A 16,943-nucleotide genomic window follows, 5' to 3' on the forward strand; every position below is an offset into this window, starting at 1 on the left:
GTTTTTTGGAAACATAAAGGAAATACACACAAACTCATATTTTACCCATTTCTTCTATAAAAGAGAACATACTGTATATACATTGTCCGCATACTCTTCCAACAATGCCTCTTAAGAGATCAAGATCACTCCATGGCAGTATCAGATTATCTTCCTCAAAACTTTTTATAGTCAGATAGTGGTAATTCACTGTGCAGCTACACCATAAGTTATTCAAACAATCCCCCTTTGATAGGCATTTGGATTTTTTTCAGTCTTGTTATTACAAATACTATTGCAATAGATAGCCTTGTACGGCTTCATTTATGTTTTGCCAGTGAGTTTTGGGGATAGAATGCTAGAAGTGGGACTGCTGGTTAAAGGGTAAATCCCACATAATTTTTCTAGATATTAATTTCTCCGTAGCAGTTGTACCATTTCAAACAATCTTTTAACTGTTTTTCGTTTCACTCTTGTCCACCTATAACTCATTCTCCCTAACTTACAAAACATATGTTAGATAATATTACTCTCCTGCTTAAAACTTCAATGGTTTCCCATTGCATTTAGAATAAAATCCAATTTCTTCACAGTATGTACAAAAACTTAGATGATGTAGATACTGCCCCTTTCTATCAGGATTAGGTTTGGCTCTGAGCAAGAGACCCAAAATAGCAACAGCTTATACAAGACAAAAGTTTACTTCCCTGGGGCAGTGGGTGGCTGTCGCTTAAGCACAGACCCTTGCCTTCAGCTCACTTCATGGTCTCATGGTTGTAAGATCAAGTCCTGTGTTGGGCTCCATGCTGGAGGCAGAGACTGCTTAAGACTCACTCTCTCTACCCCCCTGCCCCTACAACCCTCCCTCTCTTAGGAAAAAAGAGTTTACTTCCCCGACACATAAGTCTAGAGGAAGACTACCCAGGGGTGGCAATGGGGTTCAGCTTTAAGAAGTCCCTGAAGCAGGGCGCCTGGGTGGCTCAGTGGGTTAAAGCCTCTACTTTCGGCTCGGGTCATGATCCCAGAGTCCTGGGATCAAGCCTTGCATTGGGCTCTCTGCTCAGTGGGGAGCCTGCTTCCTCCTCTCTCTCTGCCTGCCTCTGCCTACTTGTGATCTCTGTCTGTCAAATAAATAAATAATATCTAAAAAAAAAAAAAAAAAAGTCCCTGAAGCACAAACTCTTTTCAGACCATGCTCCACCATCCCTATGATCTAACCTGCATCCCCATGACCACAAAAAATGGCTAGAATTCTAGTCACCTATAGTCATTATAGATGTTCCAAGCAGAAAAGATGGAAGAATAGTTAAAAGGCAAAGGGTACATGCCCACTGTTTTTTAAGGAAGATTTCCTGGAGGCTCTACATGATCCTTCCATTTATAGACCATGGGTCGGAACTTAAGTCATATGACTACACTTAGCTCTGAGAAAGGCCAGAAAAGGTCATCTTTATTCTAGACAGCCACATGCCAAGTCAAAAATTGGAAGACATAGTCAGTGGAATAAGTCTCTGCTGCACAATTTCTTCACTTTCATCTACTTCTACTCCACCCTTACTCTGCTCAAGACACACACAGACTTCCTTTGTTCCTCAAATGAGCCAAGTTCTTAGCCATCTCAAGGCCTGTGCTCTTGCCATTTCACCTGCCTAGCACATTCTTCCACACACCTTCCCACAGCTGGTTCCCTCTCACCACTCAGGACTCAGCTCAAATGTCACTTCCGCAGAGAGACCTTGGACAACAGTATAAAAAGTCACCCCTTTCCGTAATGTACTGCCTTATTTTCTTTATAACATTTATCTCAACTGAAATTATTTTTACCTTCCTCCACTAGAATATAATTTCCACATGACGGATATTTTCTGTCTTCATTGCTATACCCCTGTTGCTCAATACAATTTCAAGTACAACATAGGAGCTTAATATTAGTTAAATGAAAATGACTGTCTGACTCTAAAGCCCATGCTTTTTCCACTGTCCCTGCTATTCATGGTATATGTGAAATAATACCCCAATCCAGAAGTTAACCTTTGTTTTTAGAATGACAGCCTATTAAAGTTATTTTCTTTCAAACAAATTTTAAAAAACATCATTTGCAAAGTAAAACAAAATCTTCCTATGCTCAATAAATTAAAATTTAGAGACATAGATATAGCAAGTTGGGCAAGTCTCCCAGGTTGCTCGAATTCATAGTTTGCATCTATAAAACAGAAGAGCTGGTTAAAATGCGTTCACTTAACCTGCAGATATTTACTAAGTACTGTGCTAAAACAAGATTAGGGACATGAAAGTTAAGATAATTTCTGCCCGCAAGAGACTCATGGTTGCCTCTGATTCCATATGATTGTTGGCTTGTAACATTTGTGCTAGAGAAAAAGACTACAATTCTTGTTCTTGAGACATTAAAGACCTGTCACCAAGACACTGATACACACTGCTTCATTTTAAAAGTAAATATTTAATTCAACATTGCAATAAGAATTGAACAGTATTAAAAACAGAAGCATATTAGTGGCTTTAAAAAGTGTATGTTAATCTCCAGTTTCCTTTGGAGATTTTAACTGCCAGCTCTCTACAGTGAAATGATACTAAGAAAATGTCTTTAGAAATTCTCTTTGGATCCAATTCTAAAATGCTTAAAAGGAACTGACGGCTTTAAAGATCCAAATCAGAAATAATATTAGAGATACCGCATTTGAATCCTAAAAATGTGATGTAATAAACATTACATATTTTTTAGAAAGATGGTCCAAGATAATAACAACTCAGCATTTTCTAGACACTGGCATCCCAGATCATGACTATTATGGAGCACCTGGCTGTGATTCATTCACTACCACCTTCTTTTTTCTTCTAGATCCTTCTTGAATTCCATTCCGTCTGGGCAATTCCAAAGGCACTGAGAGGAAAACAGATGCAGAGACAGATGCTTATTTCTCCTGCGGGGCCTCTCAGAATAGCAATTAGGCAAATAATCAGTGAGAAAAAAGCATATAATCCATCATTTATGGTTCCCACAAGACTTCAATCAATTTGAAAAATTGCCAGTTCTGTCAAATATGCCAAGACTCCAATAAGGTATTTATGACACAGAATCTGAAAAAAAAAAACAAAAAACAAAACACACACACACACAAAAACACAGATACTTAAAATCAGAATTATGATAACAAAGCAGTTTGATATTTGATAAATATTCCAGGCTTAAATTCCACATCTGGAAGCTAAGATGAACCCAAACCACTGCTGCTCTAAGTCAAATAAATTTTGATCTATTTAATGAAGACTAGTAACTTTAATAAATACACAACTATTAGTCAGTGGTGCTTAGAAATAACTAAAATTCTTAATTTTTTCTGATTTCCACAGATGGGCTAACTATGTATATAAGGAATAAGGAGAGGAAGGGGGTATCTCTGAACCCCTTGGATTTCTATGCAAAATAAGTATGTACATTTTCTACAAAGAGGTTCCATACCTTCCTTCTTTTCAAAGGGATATATGATTCCAAAAGTACCTTGTAGAAACTAAGCAGATAGCAGAAACCTGGTTAATACACTAATTTCAAACTTTTGAGAGGCAGTACACTGTTGCAGTTAAAGGCATAAGCTCAGATGACTGGGCTCAAATTCAAACTCCACTTATTAGCTATTTGATCTTAGGGAACCTACTAATCCTCTGTGCTAGCTTCCTCTTCACAACATATCTCAATAGGTTGTTGTGAAAAACTGAATGAGATGGTATATACAAAATGCTTTGTAATGCCTGGCACCATTACTGCTTAATAAAAGTTCACTATCAAAAAAAAAATGTTTAAGTATTCGCTATTACCATGGCATTATATGAAGGTAGGAGCCAGTCACCATCTTAAGTTTTTGTTTGTTTGGTTTTTTTTTATTTATCTATTTGATAGACAGAGAGAGATCACAAGTAGGCAGAGAGGCAGGGGGAAGCAGGCTCCCCGCTGAGCAGAGGGCCCGATACGGGGCTCGATCCCAGGACGCTGAGATCATGACCCAAGCCGAAGGCAGAGGCTTAAACCACTGAGCCACCCAGGCGCCCCGCCAGTCACCATCTTAAATCATTAAGAGAGGCTCTTAGTGGGGTGCCTGGGTGGGGCAGAGAGACCCCACTCTTAGTGGGGTCAAATCAAGCATCTGACTTGATTTTGGCTCAGGTCATGATCTCGGGGTTGTGGGATCGAGTCTGGCGTCAAGCCCTATATTGGGCTCCATACTCAGCATGGAGTCTGCTTATCCCTCTCTCTTTGCTCTCCCCTCCCACTCACTTGCTCTATCTCTAAAATAAATAAAATTTAAAAAAAAAAAGGATCTCAGATGTAGTATAGACCAGATAAAATCAATGTGTTTAAGAACCATTTTTATATTCATAATAATACATTATATGAAGCAGTTTTTATAGAGTGGGCATATCACCACAAAATCTTAAATACACAAGGACTTCATGAACACTGAATTCTGAGGTGCTAAAATGGAATTATTTTCCTTTTATAATACCAAATTAAACAAGGTATGGTATAATCTTTCAAATGTTTCATTGAAAACCAAAGAAATAAACTTAACGTCATGACCCAGTACAAGCAATGTATATATCCTTACTATATATGATACAGTCATTTTTATATTTTCTATTACATATCTTTCTTTTGTTTTTTAAAGCTGGTCTCTTCCCATCAAAATTATTTTCCAACTTACTATTGCAATAGGACCTTCAATTAGAAAAACACTAATACAGTGTTTATATAGAGTATGAGCTTTTTGGAACCTAAGAGATAAGCATTCAAATTCTGACTCCTTCTCTGACTATAAGCTATTCTGCTGGTATCACTTTCACCTAACTTGGCCTGTTCCCTTGTTTTAAAAATAAAATGTGGATAAAAACACCTACTACAGGGTTGTTCTAAAGATTAAAATTAAGATGTATTAAACTCCTAGCACAGTCACAAGCTCAATATTCACTGTTTACTATGGCTACATTTTAAAACATTTTAAATACATTAATATATTTTATTATATTTAGGTGCCTACTATCAGTTTATTTCTGATATTTCCTCTATTAAGTATTTCATGGAGAGTAAAACAATGTCAATTATTTCCTTCCTAGGGAGAGAAAAGCCTAGATAACATCTTAGTTATGTATTTCTGGCTACAATTTTCTGATCTCACACAGAAAATCCTCTGTTGCTCCGATAATTATTTCCAAGTTTGACAAAACAATTTTTAATATTTCAAAATTACTACAGAATAATTCTTATTATTACCAAAGTCTGTAGCTCACAGCATATAGTATTCTCCCATTATAAAGCTATATCTAGAGACTGAAGACTTTGTAGTAAATCGTTTATAAAGCATAAAATATCCTATTGTCTCGAATTAGCATTCAAATGTGTTTCTTCAATGTAGCAAATGCATACATTTTAAAAGCTACGTAATCAGGAAAATTACTTAACTAGATTTGTTCAAACTAACCTTTATTTTTCCATCAGTATGTGCTGAAGCTACAGATGTAGAAACACGGACCAATCTTGTGGCTGATAAATGAATTTTGAAATGCCTATGGAAATGTGAATAAAGGCAGTCCATAAATAAGTCAACTTCTTCCTGAGTAACTTCCCCAGGGGTTTTGTGGACACTGTCCCACAAAGCTTTTGCATCCTCTGGATGTATGGCGTAAGAAATGTCCAGACTTTGAGGGCTACAAGGTACAGACCAAAGAAATTCGGTAGCAGCCATATATTGGTCCATTTTGCATGCAGTCCACATAGCAGCCATCCAGGAAAGATTAAAAGCATTGATTGCTAAGGGACTGAAATAACAATCGAAAGTTTTCTGAAACCACGTTCCTACTATGGCTGTATTTGTCTCTGCTCCATTTGCGAGGAATAAGGGTACACAGGTGAAATCTTCTGAAACAGTCTCTAGAAGACTGTCTCCAAATATACAGCAGAACCAACCAGTCCACAACACTTTATGTTCTCTGTTCTCAGATGGCAATTGAGATTTTGACAGAATCTACAAAGAAAAAAAAAAGGTTCATTAAATTCAAAAGTACACTTACTCCAAATTACATCTTCTCAAAATTAGTACATTTAAAAATAAGATATGTTGTACTGCTTGCCAAAAAAACACAAAGGAAATAATCTCCCTAATCATCATTAGGCTTTATCAAGTTAACTGACATTCCTCCTAATATTCTTATTAGGACATGGTATATGGAGGCAAGATCTTGGTGCAGCCAAAATGCAAAATATGGAATGCCAATATAGTGTAGCCAAGTACACTATCCTGAAAAAAAAAAAATCTCAAAATCTCAACTTCAGAAGGGACTATAAAAAGTCACCAAATCCAACGTGCTTGAATTCTTCCGTAAGGGAAGAATTCAGGATTTCCCAAGGCAGCTCTATCAACTTAAAAATGTTCTTTCACTGGTTAGGCCCACAGTTTCCATCCGTAGGTCCTGTTTTTTTCCTTATCTGCATGTAGAACAAATCAAATCTAATTTCTCTTCTATAGTCAAATATTTGATGATCTGTATCATATGTAATGTCAAGTTCAACATCTCTAGTTTCTTCAACTATTCCTCCTATGACATACACGTTATCCTGGTCACTCTGAAATTCTTCGGCATGGGAGTCATTCATAAGTGAATATAACCACTTCAAAAGGATCTGATTAAAGTACTGTTACCATCTTTAACCTAGATTTTACTACTATTAATATAATCTTAGATTCAGTAGTGTTCTCATTTTTAGTTGACAGCTTTATATAAATTATCCCTATTCGTTTTTACCATGAATATGTAAATCTTAGGGCACCAGGGTGGCTCAGTCAGTTAAGCAGACAACTCTCGATTTCGGCTCAGATCATGATCTCAGGGTCCTGAGAATGAGCCCCACATCAGTGTTCAGCAAGGAGACTGCTTGAGACTCTCTTCCTTTCCCCTCTGCCCCTCCCCCTGCTTGTGTGCTCTCTAAAGTAAATAAACCTTTAAAAAAAAAAAAAAGTAAACCTCCCCTAATATAGAGAGGCGGTATATTTACTCCTATTAAAATTTTAATCTCTTTCAATTTGACCCATTGTGCCAATCCATTCAGATTTTTTAGAATCCTGATTATGTTTCCCGGCAGACTAACATTACAAACTTCAAATCTCTAAAATACAGGACAAATGTACCTTCCAGATACTCATAGTTTTAAAGTCTGACCAGGATAAAGTGAAAATCACAGCCCAGTTTCCTATCCTTTTAGAGATAATCATTTTAACAACTACTTTTAGCATATTTCTCCTTCTTGTTCAAGAGAGTGTAAGAGGCCCAAAAGCTCTGAAGCCCAGATAAGTCTACCACACTTTCATAACCTAAAAGTTCTATAACACTAGGAAGAAATGAGATTTACTTCGGTCACTATTAGGACACTCTACTAACAGCTCCAAGAGATCATGTCTATTCCTGAAAGAATATTTGCCTGTTGACATGCTAATCACATCCCTTCTCTGGGCATTTGACAAAGACTGCTAACTATCTACCTGGTACCTACTTTTCCTTCCACAACAAAACTGTCCTTTTAATGAGGTGGCAAAGTACCCACTAAAAAAAGAAAAAATTCCTAGTCTGCCTTCCAACTGGGATGTAAAGAGAAGTTGTTGGGTCTCAGAATCTCATTAAAGGTTTACTCAGTGGCAGGCACTCTCTTTGCCCTCTTACTTCCTGCCTGGAACTTGCAGACAATATTTAGAGTTTCAGGAGTCAAGTCAGACTACACGCAACCTTACGGAGAGAAGCCATGCACCAAGGATGAGAGAGAAGGCAGAAGGAGCCTAGATTATTCATTCATAAAGGATATGCCAGCTTTGAACACCTTACCTCCACTTTTTTTGTAAGACAAATAAGGCTCTATCTATTAAACCTCAAGACAGACATTTCATTCACAGTTATTTAGGCTTTCTATTTTATGCAGCTAAACCTAATCCTAGGAATCTTGAAGATCCTTGTCAATATCATGACCTACAGCAGGGGTTAGCAAATTTTTTCTGTAGAAGTAGGATAGTAAATATTTTAGGCTTTGCAAGACATATTGTCTCTGTAGCAAATACTCAAACGTGCTGTTGGAGCACAAAAGCAGCCACAGACAGTATGTAAACAATGAGAGGAGCACTGTTCCAACAAAACCTTATTTACAAACACAGCAACAAAAACAAAAACAAGTAACATGTCAGATTTGGCCTGTAGGCCATAGTTTGCTGACCCCTGATCTACACAAATAAGCAAAATTAGGCCTTTTTGACTATTTCAGAATTTAATTTATAATGACTAAGATGAGTTCACTCAAGAAACAGAAGTAGCAAGCATGAATAATAAATCCAGTTTCTTAATCAATCCAAAGATAGTCCTACTACTTTTAAATACTACACACAGGAACGTTACATTTCTTTTTTTTTTTTTTTTAAGATTTTATTTATTATTTACTTGACAGACAGAGATCACAAGTAGGCAGAGAGGCAGGAGCAGAGAGAGAGGGGGGAGCAGGCTCCCCGCTGAGCAGAGAGCCCGACGTGGGGCTCAATCCCAGGACCCTGGAATCATAACTCGAGCCAAAGACAGAGTAAGACCCAGTAAGCCACCCACGCGTCCCAGAACGTTACATTTCTAAGAGTAACTTGGCATGATACATTACAATATATGATGATAGATTATATATGTATATACATATCTTATATATGCATATACATACACTTTTTTTTTTTTGCTAAAATTCCACTTCTAGGAATTTAGTCCAGATTTATGCAGGTTTCCTTACAAACATGTAGTATTCTTAATGACATGAGTAATTATAATATTATTATTAATTTTTTTTTAAAAAGGCCATATGCAAAGGTTTGGGCAATGTAATCCAAATTTTAATAGATCCAGATAGCCACACAGACGTATCTATGTTCGTGAGAGATACTGACCTATAGTTTTAGTAATCTTCATGTAGTTTTAGTATTGGGTAATGCTGGCCTCACAGAATGAGTTAATCTCATTCTATTCTCTGAAGAGACTGTAGAGACTATAAAGAACTGAAATAATTCCTTCCTTAAATGTTTGGCAGAATTCACCAGTGAATCCATCTGGGCCTGATGCTTTCTACTTTGAAAAGTATTGACTCAATTTTTTAATAAATAGAGGCTTACTTGGATCGTCTACTGTCAGATGTATACCAAAATGTTAAACTATAGTTTTCAATTTTCTTTATATTTTTATGTATTTTATGATAAACATGACTACAATGTAATTGGAAAAAAACTCAAGTTGGCCATATCTAATTACTGTAATTTGGTCAAACGAGACGTAAGATAGGTTATAAATCACAAGCTTAAGTTTTTTTTTTTTTAAATGTAAGAAAATACCACAATTTCTAAACCAGAACAGTGCAGATTCTTTCCCCCTGGGAAGCAAAGACTGATTATATAACATACCTGGACAAGAAAGGCTTCAGAGTCTCTTTGTGTTCCTTTCATTCCTAGGAGAGTGGAGAAAGTCACTTTGATGTTGAAGTCTTCTCCCACTTCCACAGCAAGACCTTTTTGCTTCTCAGCAGCAATAAATGCACTCAGAAGTCTAGAATACTCTTTGAGATTAGTATAGGAAAATTTATACAGGGGAGTTAAACTATATAAAGTCCATTGTTTATGCAGAAGGAATGCAACTTTTTGAGGATCATTATCTTCCTACAGAAAAAAAAAAAATCAAGACAAAAAAGTTTAAATTCTCATTTACTAATATTTCCTAATTCTTAATCACAGTATTTTAAATATTTAATACCAATCCATTACTGGGTACCTAATCTTTACACTCCAGCCAAAACAGAGTTTGCAGGACTCTGAAGATCTCTAACAAGCCTTTTCATTTGCTGTATCTTCACTTTGGAATATTCTTCCCACATGCGTTCATATGGCATGTTCCTTTCCTTCACTCAGGTCTGTCCAATGTCACTCAAGAGGCCACCCTATCTAATTTTGTCTCACTCCAATTTTGTCACTTTACAGACGCTTTTTTTTTTTTTTTTTAATATGGAATGCTTCATGAATTTGCGCGGCATTCATGTGCAGGGGCCATGCTAATTTCTGCATCGTTCCAATTTTTTTTTAAGATTTTATTTATTTACTTGACAGACAGAGAACACAATCAGGCAGAGAGGCAGGCAGAGAGAGAGGAGGAAGCAGGCTCCCTGCTGAGCAGAGCCCGATGTGGGACTTGATCCCAGGACTTTGGGATCACGACCTGAGCCGAAGGCAGAGGCTCTAACCCACTGAGCCACCCAGGTGCCCCAATCATTCCAATTTTAGTGTATGTGCTGCTGAAGCAAGCACACTTTCTATCTCCTTAACCCGCTTTTTTTTTTCCACAGCATTTATTACTATACGACATGATCTGTTTACTGGATTTTTGTTTGATTCCTTACTAGAGCATGAGTATGATAAGAACAGGCATTCTGCCTATTTTATTAGACATTATATCTCTATCCTCTAGAACACCTGCTCAATAAATATTTATTGGATGAACATTTACATTTCACCTTTAGAAATTTAAAATTATAGATTTTCAAAATAGTAACTATTCCTGGAACATTTAATTTGATTAGTTTTAATTATGTAATTTTCTTAAATATTTGGCAGTAAATCCACCCTACAACACAATGTCAAATTCAGCAGATTAAATAAAAAGATACTTCAAAGCATTTCTACCATGCTCTATTAGAATCACGGATACCATCAAAAACAAAAACACTTCCTTCCTATTGGCTCTATGGCATTATTGAGGGTCTTCACATACATCCCCATACAGGTTCCTACTTTGATCCTAAATTGAAATTTTCTATAAAATCCACACTTTCTGACAGTCTTACAGCTCCTACTATCTTTTGGAACTTTCATTACAGTTGTCTACTTGATAAAAATATTTCTTCGGACTAGAGTGTTCATGGAAACTTTTATAAAACTTGTATAAAAAGCTATAAACTTTTTTCTTGTTATGATCAAGAGGTATGGGGAAATTACTTATTTCGCAGTGATAAGGAAATGAATTGAACATTCCAATCTTTATATACAATTTCTATTTTATGGTTAGGAACCATCACTTTCATTACCAGCACTAGTAATTTAAGAAACTTTTCAGAAAGAAGCAAAAATTTTCCCATATCTCAAGAGATATGAGGCATACAACATGGAGAAGAAAATAAGACTCCACGGAGGATGTGGGTGACTGATCAGCCAGACTCCTTGCTATGTTCCTCAAAACCACACACCAAACCCACACTGACTAGGGTTTTATTTCCTGTTCCAGTGAAATCACAAATTACTCATGTTATAAATGTTCAGAGTTGTTTATGAATAATCAAAACAGAGAATGTTGCTGTAGATAAATTGGAGACAATATAAACACCAAAATAATTTAGTAATGATTTAGAAAAATTTGAAAAACAAAAATTAAGTTTAATAAGTTAATAAGTGGAGGAGAAATAAGAAGCGTTTACAATAGAATGCCAAAGGCTGGTTGGTAAATAATGCAGCAAATGGGAGTTGGAAAATCATGATACTGTGACCATAAAGATAAAGACAGAATCAGGCAAATATTATCGATGGATGTTAAGTATGAGGGGAAATTTAGAGAGGAACAGAATATTTACATTATCCTAAAGTGTCTCCCAGACTGCTTATTAGATGCAGAGATGAATAAAACAGTAATTACTGAGCAACACCTTGACAGGATGATCAAAACTGACATCACCTCTGTGCTACTAGATGTTATTCCCCAAGGACACGACAGCCTCTATGCTGCATTCCAGTCAATGTGTGGCTTCAATCTAACCACGTGGAAACATCAGACAAATACAAAATCAAGAATATTCAATTTAAAAAGGAAAAGGGAGGAAACTACATTCTTCAAAATGTCAATGTCATAAAAAATACAGAAATACTGTGGAAACGCTCCAGATTAAAGGAAGTTAAAAGACATAACAGAGGTGGTACTGATAGTGTGAATAATTGTTTTTGCTATTTCTCATTTTATTTCCTGAGAGATTAAAAAGATACTAAAAAATACTATTAAAAAGTAACAAAAGTCGGGGCTCCTGGGTGGCTCAGTGGGTTAAAGCCTCTGCCTTCGGCTCAGGTCATGAGCCCAGGGTCCTGGGAAAGAGTCTGCTTCCTCCTCTGTCTCTCTCTCTGCCTACTTGTCTGTCAAATAAATAAATAAAATCTTTTCTTTTTAAAGGTTTTATTTATTTATTTGACAGAGATCACAAGTAGGCAGAGAGGCAGGCAGAGAGAGAGAGGGAAGCAGGCTCCCCGCCCACCTGAGAGCCCAACAAGGGACTCGATCCCAGGACCCTGAGATCACGACCCAAGCCGAAGGTGGTGGCCCAATCCACTGAGCCACCCAGGCGTCCCATAAACAAATAAAATCTTAAAAAAAAAAAAAAAAGTAACAAAAGTCAAAACGTTTTGCTCACAGATTTTCTCAATTATTGAGTAACATGAAGGAACACAAAAGGCATACCTGTAATCGTGAACACTGAGGAATTTTCCTTCGAGGTGGCGTTGGGATAAAGGAAGTCTGCTTCCTGACTGATTCTAATCGTTTCTGCAAAGGGGTGGCACCTATAAAATAATCTTTAAGCCTTGAGGATGCACTGTGCCTAGGAGTCGATCCTCGTGTATCATAAGAATCCATGATCTACATAAAAAGAAATAAAACCAGAACTCTGAACACTAAAAAGTTAATTCAGGCTCACAGCTTCACTGATTCTTCTCCTTGCTATAAAGTTCTTTCTTTCCCTTCCACTCCCTGCCCTCCTCCCCCACCCAGTTTTGACTTTTTAAACAAGTTTTCATTGGCTATAGACTATTTTTAAGAATATCTTACCAGGGGCGCCTGGGTGGCTCAATGGGTTAAGCCTCTGCCTTCAGCTCAGGTCATGATCCCAGTGTCCTGGCATCAAGCCTGCTTCTCCCTCTCCCACTCCCCCTGCTTGTATTCCCTCTCTTGCTGTGTCTCTCTCTGTCAAATACATAAATAAAATCTTAAAAAAAAAAAAAAAAAAGACTATCTTACCAATGCCTCAAACACAGAATGTTCAAAACTACATTCAACTCCCTCCCATTCTCCTCCCAAAATTAGCTGGTCCATTTTCAAATTCTTGTCAATTTCTATGTTAAAATTCATTTAAAGTGGCTCTTGAACATGTAGCCATTAAGCAGAATCTTTCGAGTTTTTCCTTCAGCAGTCTCTGTCATCCATTCCCAAAGCTACTTCTAGGTTCTTATGACCATATCTAAGGGTAATCCACTCTTCAGTAATGACACTTTATCATTAGTCGCCTGTGCAAAAAACTTTACAGTGATGAGAAAAATGCTACTTTTTGCTATTTAAGATCTCTCATAATACAGCTTGCCCTTATCCTACTCCTCCTAGGCGTAAACATATTCTTGTCCTCATGTTTTTGCCTATCAAGTATGTTCCTTATCTGAAGTGTCCTTTTTCCATTCCACCTCCTTTAGGACCATGCTTGAATTTGATCTCTTTCCAAGTAGTAGGGTTTTATCAATCTTTTTTCCCCAGAAGTGTATACTATACGCTTCTGTCTGTATCAATAGCTCATTCCTGGAAGTACTGTGTATAGGAGCATGGCTGTGTGTGTATAGAATGAGGTCTCAGGGGTAAATATTTTTTAAAAGCCCAAAAACCCTCTAGATGAGTCTAACAAAATCTCTTAATAATGTTTCATAAAATGTTTAGAGATTAATAAAATACCATCCCACATAGCTCTCCTAGATCATCTTATCTATACCACTCATTTTGGCCCACATTCATACACTTCCTTATATAATTTTTTTGGTTTGCATTTCTTCTCTTCCCAACAAGACAAAAATACTTTGACTGAAATCATGCTTTTTATGTCTCTTGTATAATTATCCTAATATAATGATGAGTATGCTTTGTTAGCAAGTATTGTGGATTGTCTTTTTATTTGCTTTGTAGTTTCAAGTTTTTCTTTAAACTCCAATTAGTTAACATACAGTGTAATAGTAGTTTCAGGAGAATTTGGTGATTTATCACTAATATACAACACCCCGTGCAAGTATCCTCCTTAATACCCATCACCTACTTAACCCATCCTCTCTCTCCCCACCTCCCCTAACAAGTATTAGTTTAAATGAACAGAAGAATTTCCTAGAATTCTGAAATTATAACTTTCATTAAAAGAAATTATGATTTAAAAATTACAATAAATAAAAATAACAATAATTACTCCCAAGTATTAGCACAGTTACCCTTTGATAAAAGTTTTTCACAAATGAAAACTTGTAGGGGCAACCTGGGTGGCTCAGTTGGTTAAGAGTCTGCCTTAGGCTCAAGTCATGATTCCGGATGCACTCCCGCATGCTCTCAAATAAATAAAAATCTTTTTAAAAAATGAAAACTTGTATTTATTACTATATTTAAATTTCATTATGTCAAAATAGGGCCCCCTCTGTATCTTGTACAAAACTTCACAGGTTAAATATGTAGTTCTCAAATGTTCAGATAACACCCAAGGAACATCATACACCACATAACTTAAATAGCAGCTACTTTAAAGCATTCTACCTTTAAATGCATATTGAATTACATCTTTAAAAGGCAGTTTTAGAGCACCTGGGTGGCTCAGTCAGTTAAGAGTCTGCCTCCTGATTTCGGCTCAGGTCATGATCTCAGGGTCATAGGTTGAGCCCTGTTTCGGGCTCTGCACTGGGCATGGAGCCTGCTTGAGATTCTCTCACTATCCCTCTCCCTCTGCCCCTACACCTACCCCTCATTGGTGATCTGTCTTTAAACAAACAAACAAACAAACAAACAAACAAACAGAGGGGATTTTAATCAGTCCCATCTACACAGAATGCTTCTCTCATATTTTTATTTGGATTAATGGCTAACATTTATTGAGTATTCATCAGGTGCCAGGTACTTGTCCAAGCCCCTAACAAATTCTGTCTCATTTAATCCTCAAACCCCATGAGGTGGTTTATTATATTCCCAGCTGACAGACAAAAAGACAAAGAAGTTAAGTAATTTGCCAAACTCATACAGGTAAAGAAGACAAGAACCAGGATTTGAACCCAGACAGTATAATGCCAGAAAGGGTGCTCTTATCTCTCTTTCACATTGCCTTTCAATAGAGATCAATTTCAAGGCAAAAGATGCCCTGCTGAATTTGACTCCTTAAAAGAAAAATGCTATGAATTCCAAAAAAAGATTTAAAACATCTGTCTAGGTGAGATAAAGACTATTAGCACTAAGACAGTAGGTTTTGAGAAAAACCTTCCCCTAAGTATTTAATATTATGGTAATGTGAAAGATCCCAGTTCACGCATGAAAGATCAGAAAATGACTTAACGTCTATTTTGCCCTCTCACTCTGCACTCCATAATGGGCAATTTTGCCCTGCCCAATAAGTTAGAGGTTCAAAATATATCTTGACTCATTATTTTAGTGTCCCAGTCTTAACCCTTTTCCCCAGTCCATAACCAGTGATCCATAGACCCTACTTCTATCTTGTCATTACCTTGCTGGAGATCCCATAACAATTCCCACTCACCTTTCAGATGAAGTCAGAACTTCTCTGAGTTTCATGGTACCACATTATGTGACCTTATTATCTGGCACTATTCAGGTTCATTTTCTACTCCAGGAGTTCTCAGCCCAAGATCTATGGACAAAATCCAACAACCCTAGGTTGTATGCAAAATGTCCTATGCATGTGTATTTGGTGGAGGAAGGGCAAGAAGAAAGGTTAAGAACCACTGCCCTAGGGGCACCTGGGTGGCTCAGTGGGTTAAAGCCTCTGCCTTCCGCTCAGGTCATGATCCCAGGGTCCTGGGATCGAGCCCCAAATCAGGCTCTTGCTCAGCAGGGAGCCTGCTTCCTCCTCTCTCTCTGCCTGCCTCTCTGCCTCCTTGTAATCTCTGTCAAATAAATAAATAAAATCTTTAAAAAAAAAAAAAAAGAACCACTGCCCTAGAGCGATCATTACCCTACTACCCCCTTCGTGCCTGTCATGTTCGCCTCTGCTCCCTGACTTTTATTCAGCCTACAGCCAACTAAGAATGCTGCTCTCCTCCCAAATGCAACCCATCCTGGAGGTTTCACGTCCTCAGAAGCTGGCCGGTATCCAGAGTTATCACCAGCTCTTCTTGCACTTGTAGTTCATAACATACAGTTAAAACTTAATTGTTTTTCCTGTGGTAGACCCTGACTTAATTCACTTTTTACACTGTCACCAATACCCAAATCCGAGTGCCAAGCACGCAGCATGCAGCCATCTAAGCACACAGGTGTTGTAAAGAAAACGAGCACACTGTCGGGCAAAACGTAAAGTGTACTGCCGGTCCTGGACAAAGACAAAGGGTCTTACCAATAAGATGCTGTGATGACGCTGTCACCCATTCCGGCTTCACGAATCATTCTTCAAGTCTGGTTCCAAAACTAGGTAGAAACTAAACCCCCATGAAGTTTAAAAAAAAAAAATAATAAAGTCGCCAAAACGGCAGCTGAGACAGAGTTCGGAAGGAATCCTTGGCCCCTTCAAATTCCCTCTCGCTCCACAATAACCGGTTCACCAGGGACACAAACTGTTCCCTCAGACGTCCGGCGACTTCACCCCAGGAGGGGCATTTCCGCTGACCCAGCCACCAGCTCTGCGACCCTCGCTCCTGCGGAGTCGGCTTCTGCCAGAGAAGAGAAAGAATAAGGGGCAGCGGGTCCCAACTCTCCCCTCTCCACTTGAGCCCTTCAGAGGCCCAGCTAGCTCTGAAATCCCGCCTTTGAGAAGCTGCACCCCAGGGCTTAGCTGCCGCCTCAGTTTAAAATAGTTTCCCGTCTCGCTCTGCGGCCGGACGCCGGAAGTCTCCCTGGTACGGATT

The 16,943-nt window shown here is 37.8% G+C and overlaps 1 protein-coding gene and 1 pseudogene across 2 annotated transcripts; both read right to left on the bottom strand.

Annotated features, from left to right (window-relative positions):
- Positions 1–1,131: 1,131 nt before the first annotated feature.
- CENPL (centromere protein L) lies at positions 1,132–16,562 on the bottom strand. 2 transcript variants are annotated; one of them, XM_004761937.3, is made up of 5 exons: positions 16,436–16,562; positions 12,541–12,717; positions 9,459–9,710; positions 5,472–6,014; positions 1,132–2,881 (listed from the first exon to the last, which is right to left on the bottom strand). In XM_004761937.3, exons 2-5 carry the CDS (start codon positions 12,712–12,714, stop codon positions 2,816–2,818), a joined length of 1,035 nt encoding a protein of 344 aa, XP_004761994.1. In that variant the 5' UTR covers positions 12,715–12,717; positions 16,436–16,562; the 3' UTR covers positions 1,132–2,815. The 2 variants fall into 2 exon arrangements, with proteins under 2 accessions (XP_004761994.1, XP_004761993.1); XM_004761936.3 differs by having other exon boundaries at positions 1,132–3,078.
- LOC123389072 lies at positions 10,047–10,163 on the bottom strand (annotated as a pseudogene).
- Positions 16,563–16,943: the final 381 nt, after the last annotated feature.

This window comes from Mustela putorius, unplaced genomic scaffold, assembly GCF_011764305.1.
Source record: "Mustela putorius furo isolate JIRA1106 unplaced genomic scaffold, ASM1176430v1.1 tig00003942_pilon_pilon_pilon, whole genome shotgun sequence".
Taxonomy (NCBI): domain Eukaryota; kingdom Metazoa; phylum Chordata; class Mammalia; order Carnivora; family Mustelidae; genus Mustela; species Mustela putorius.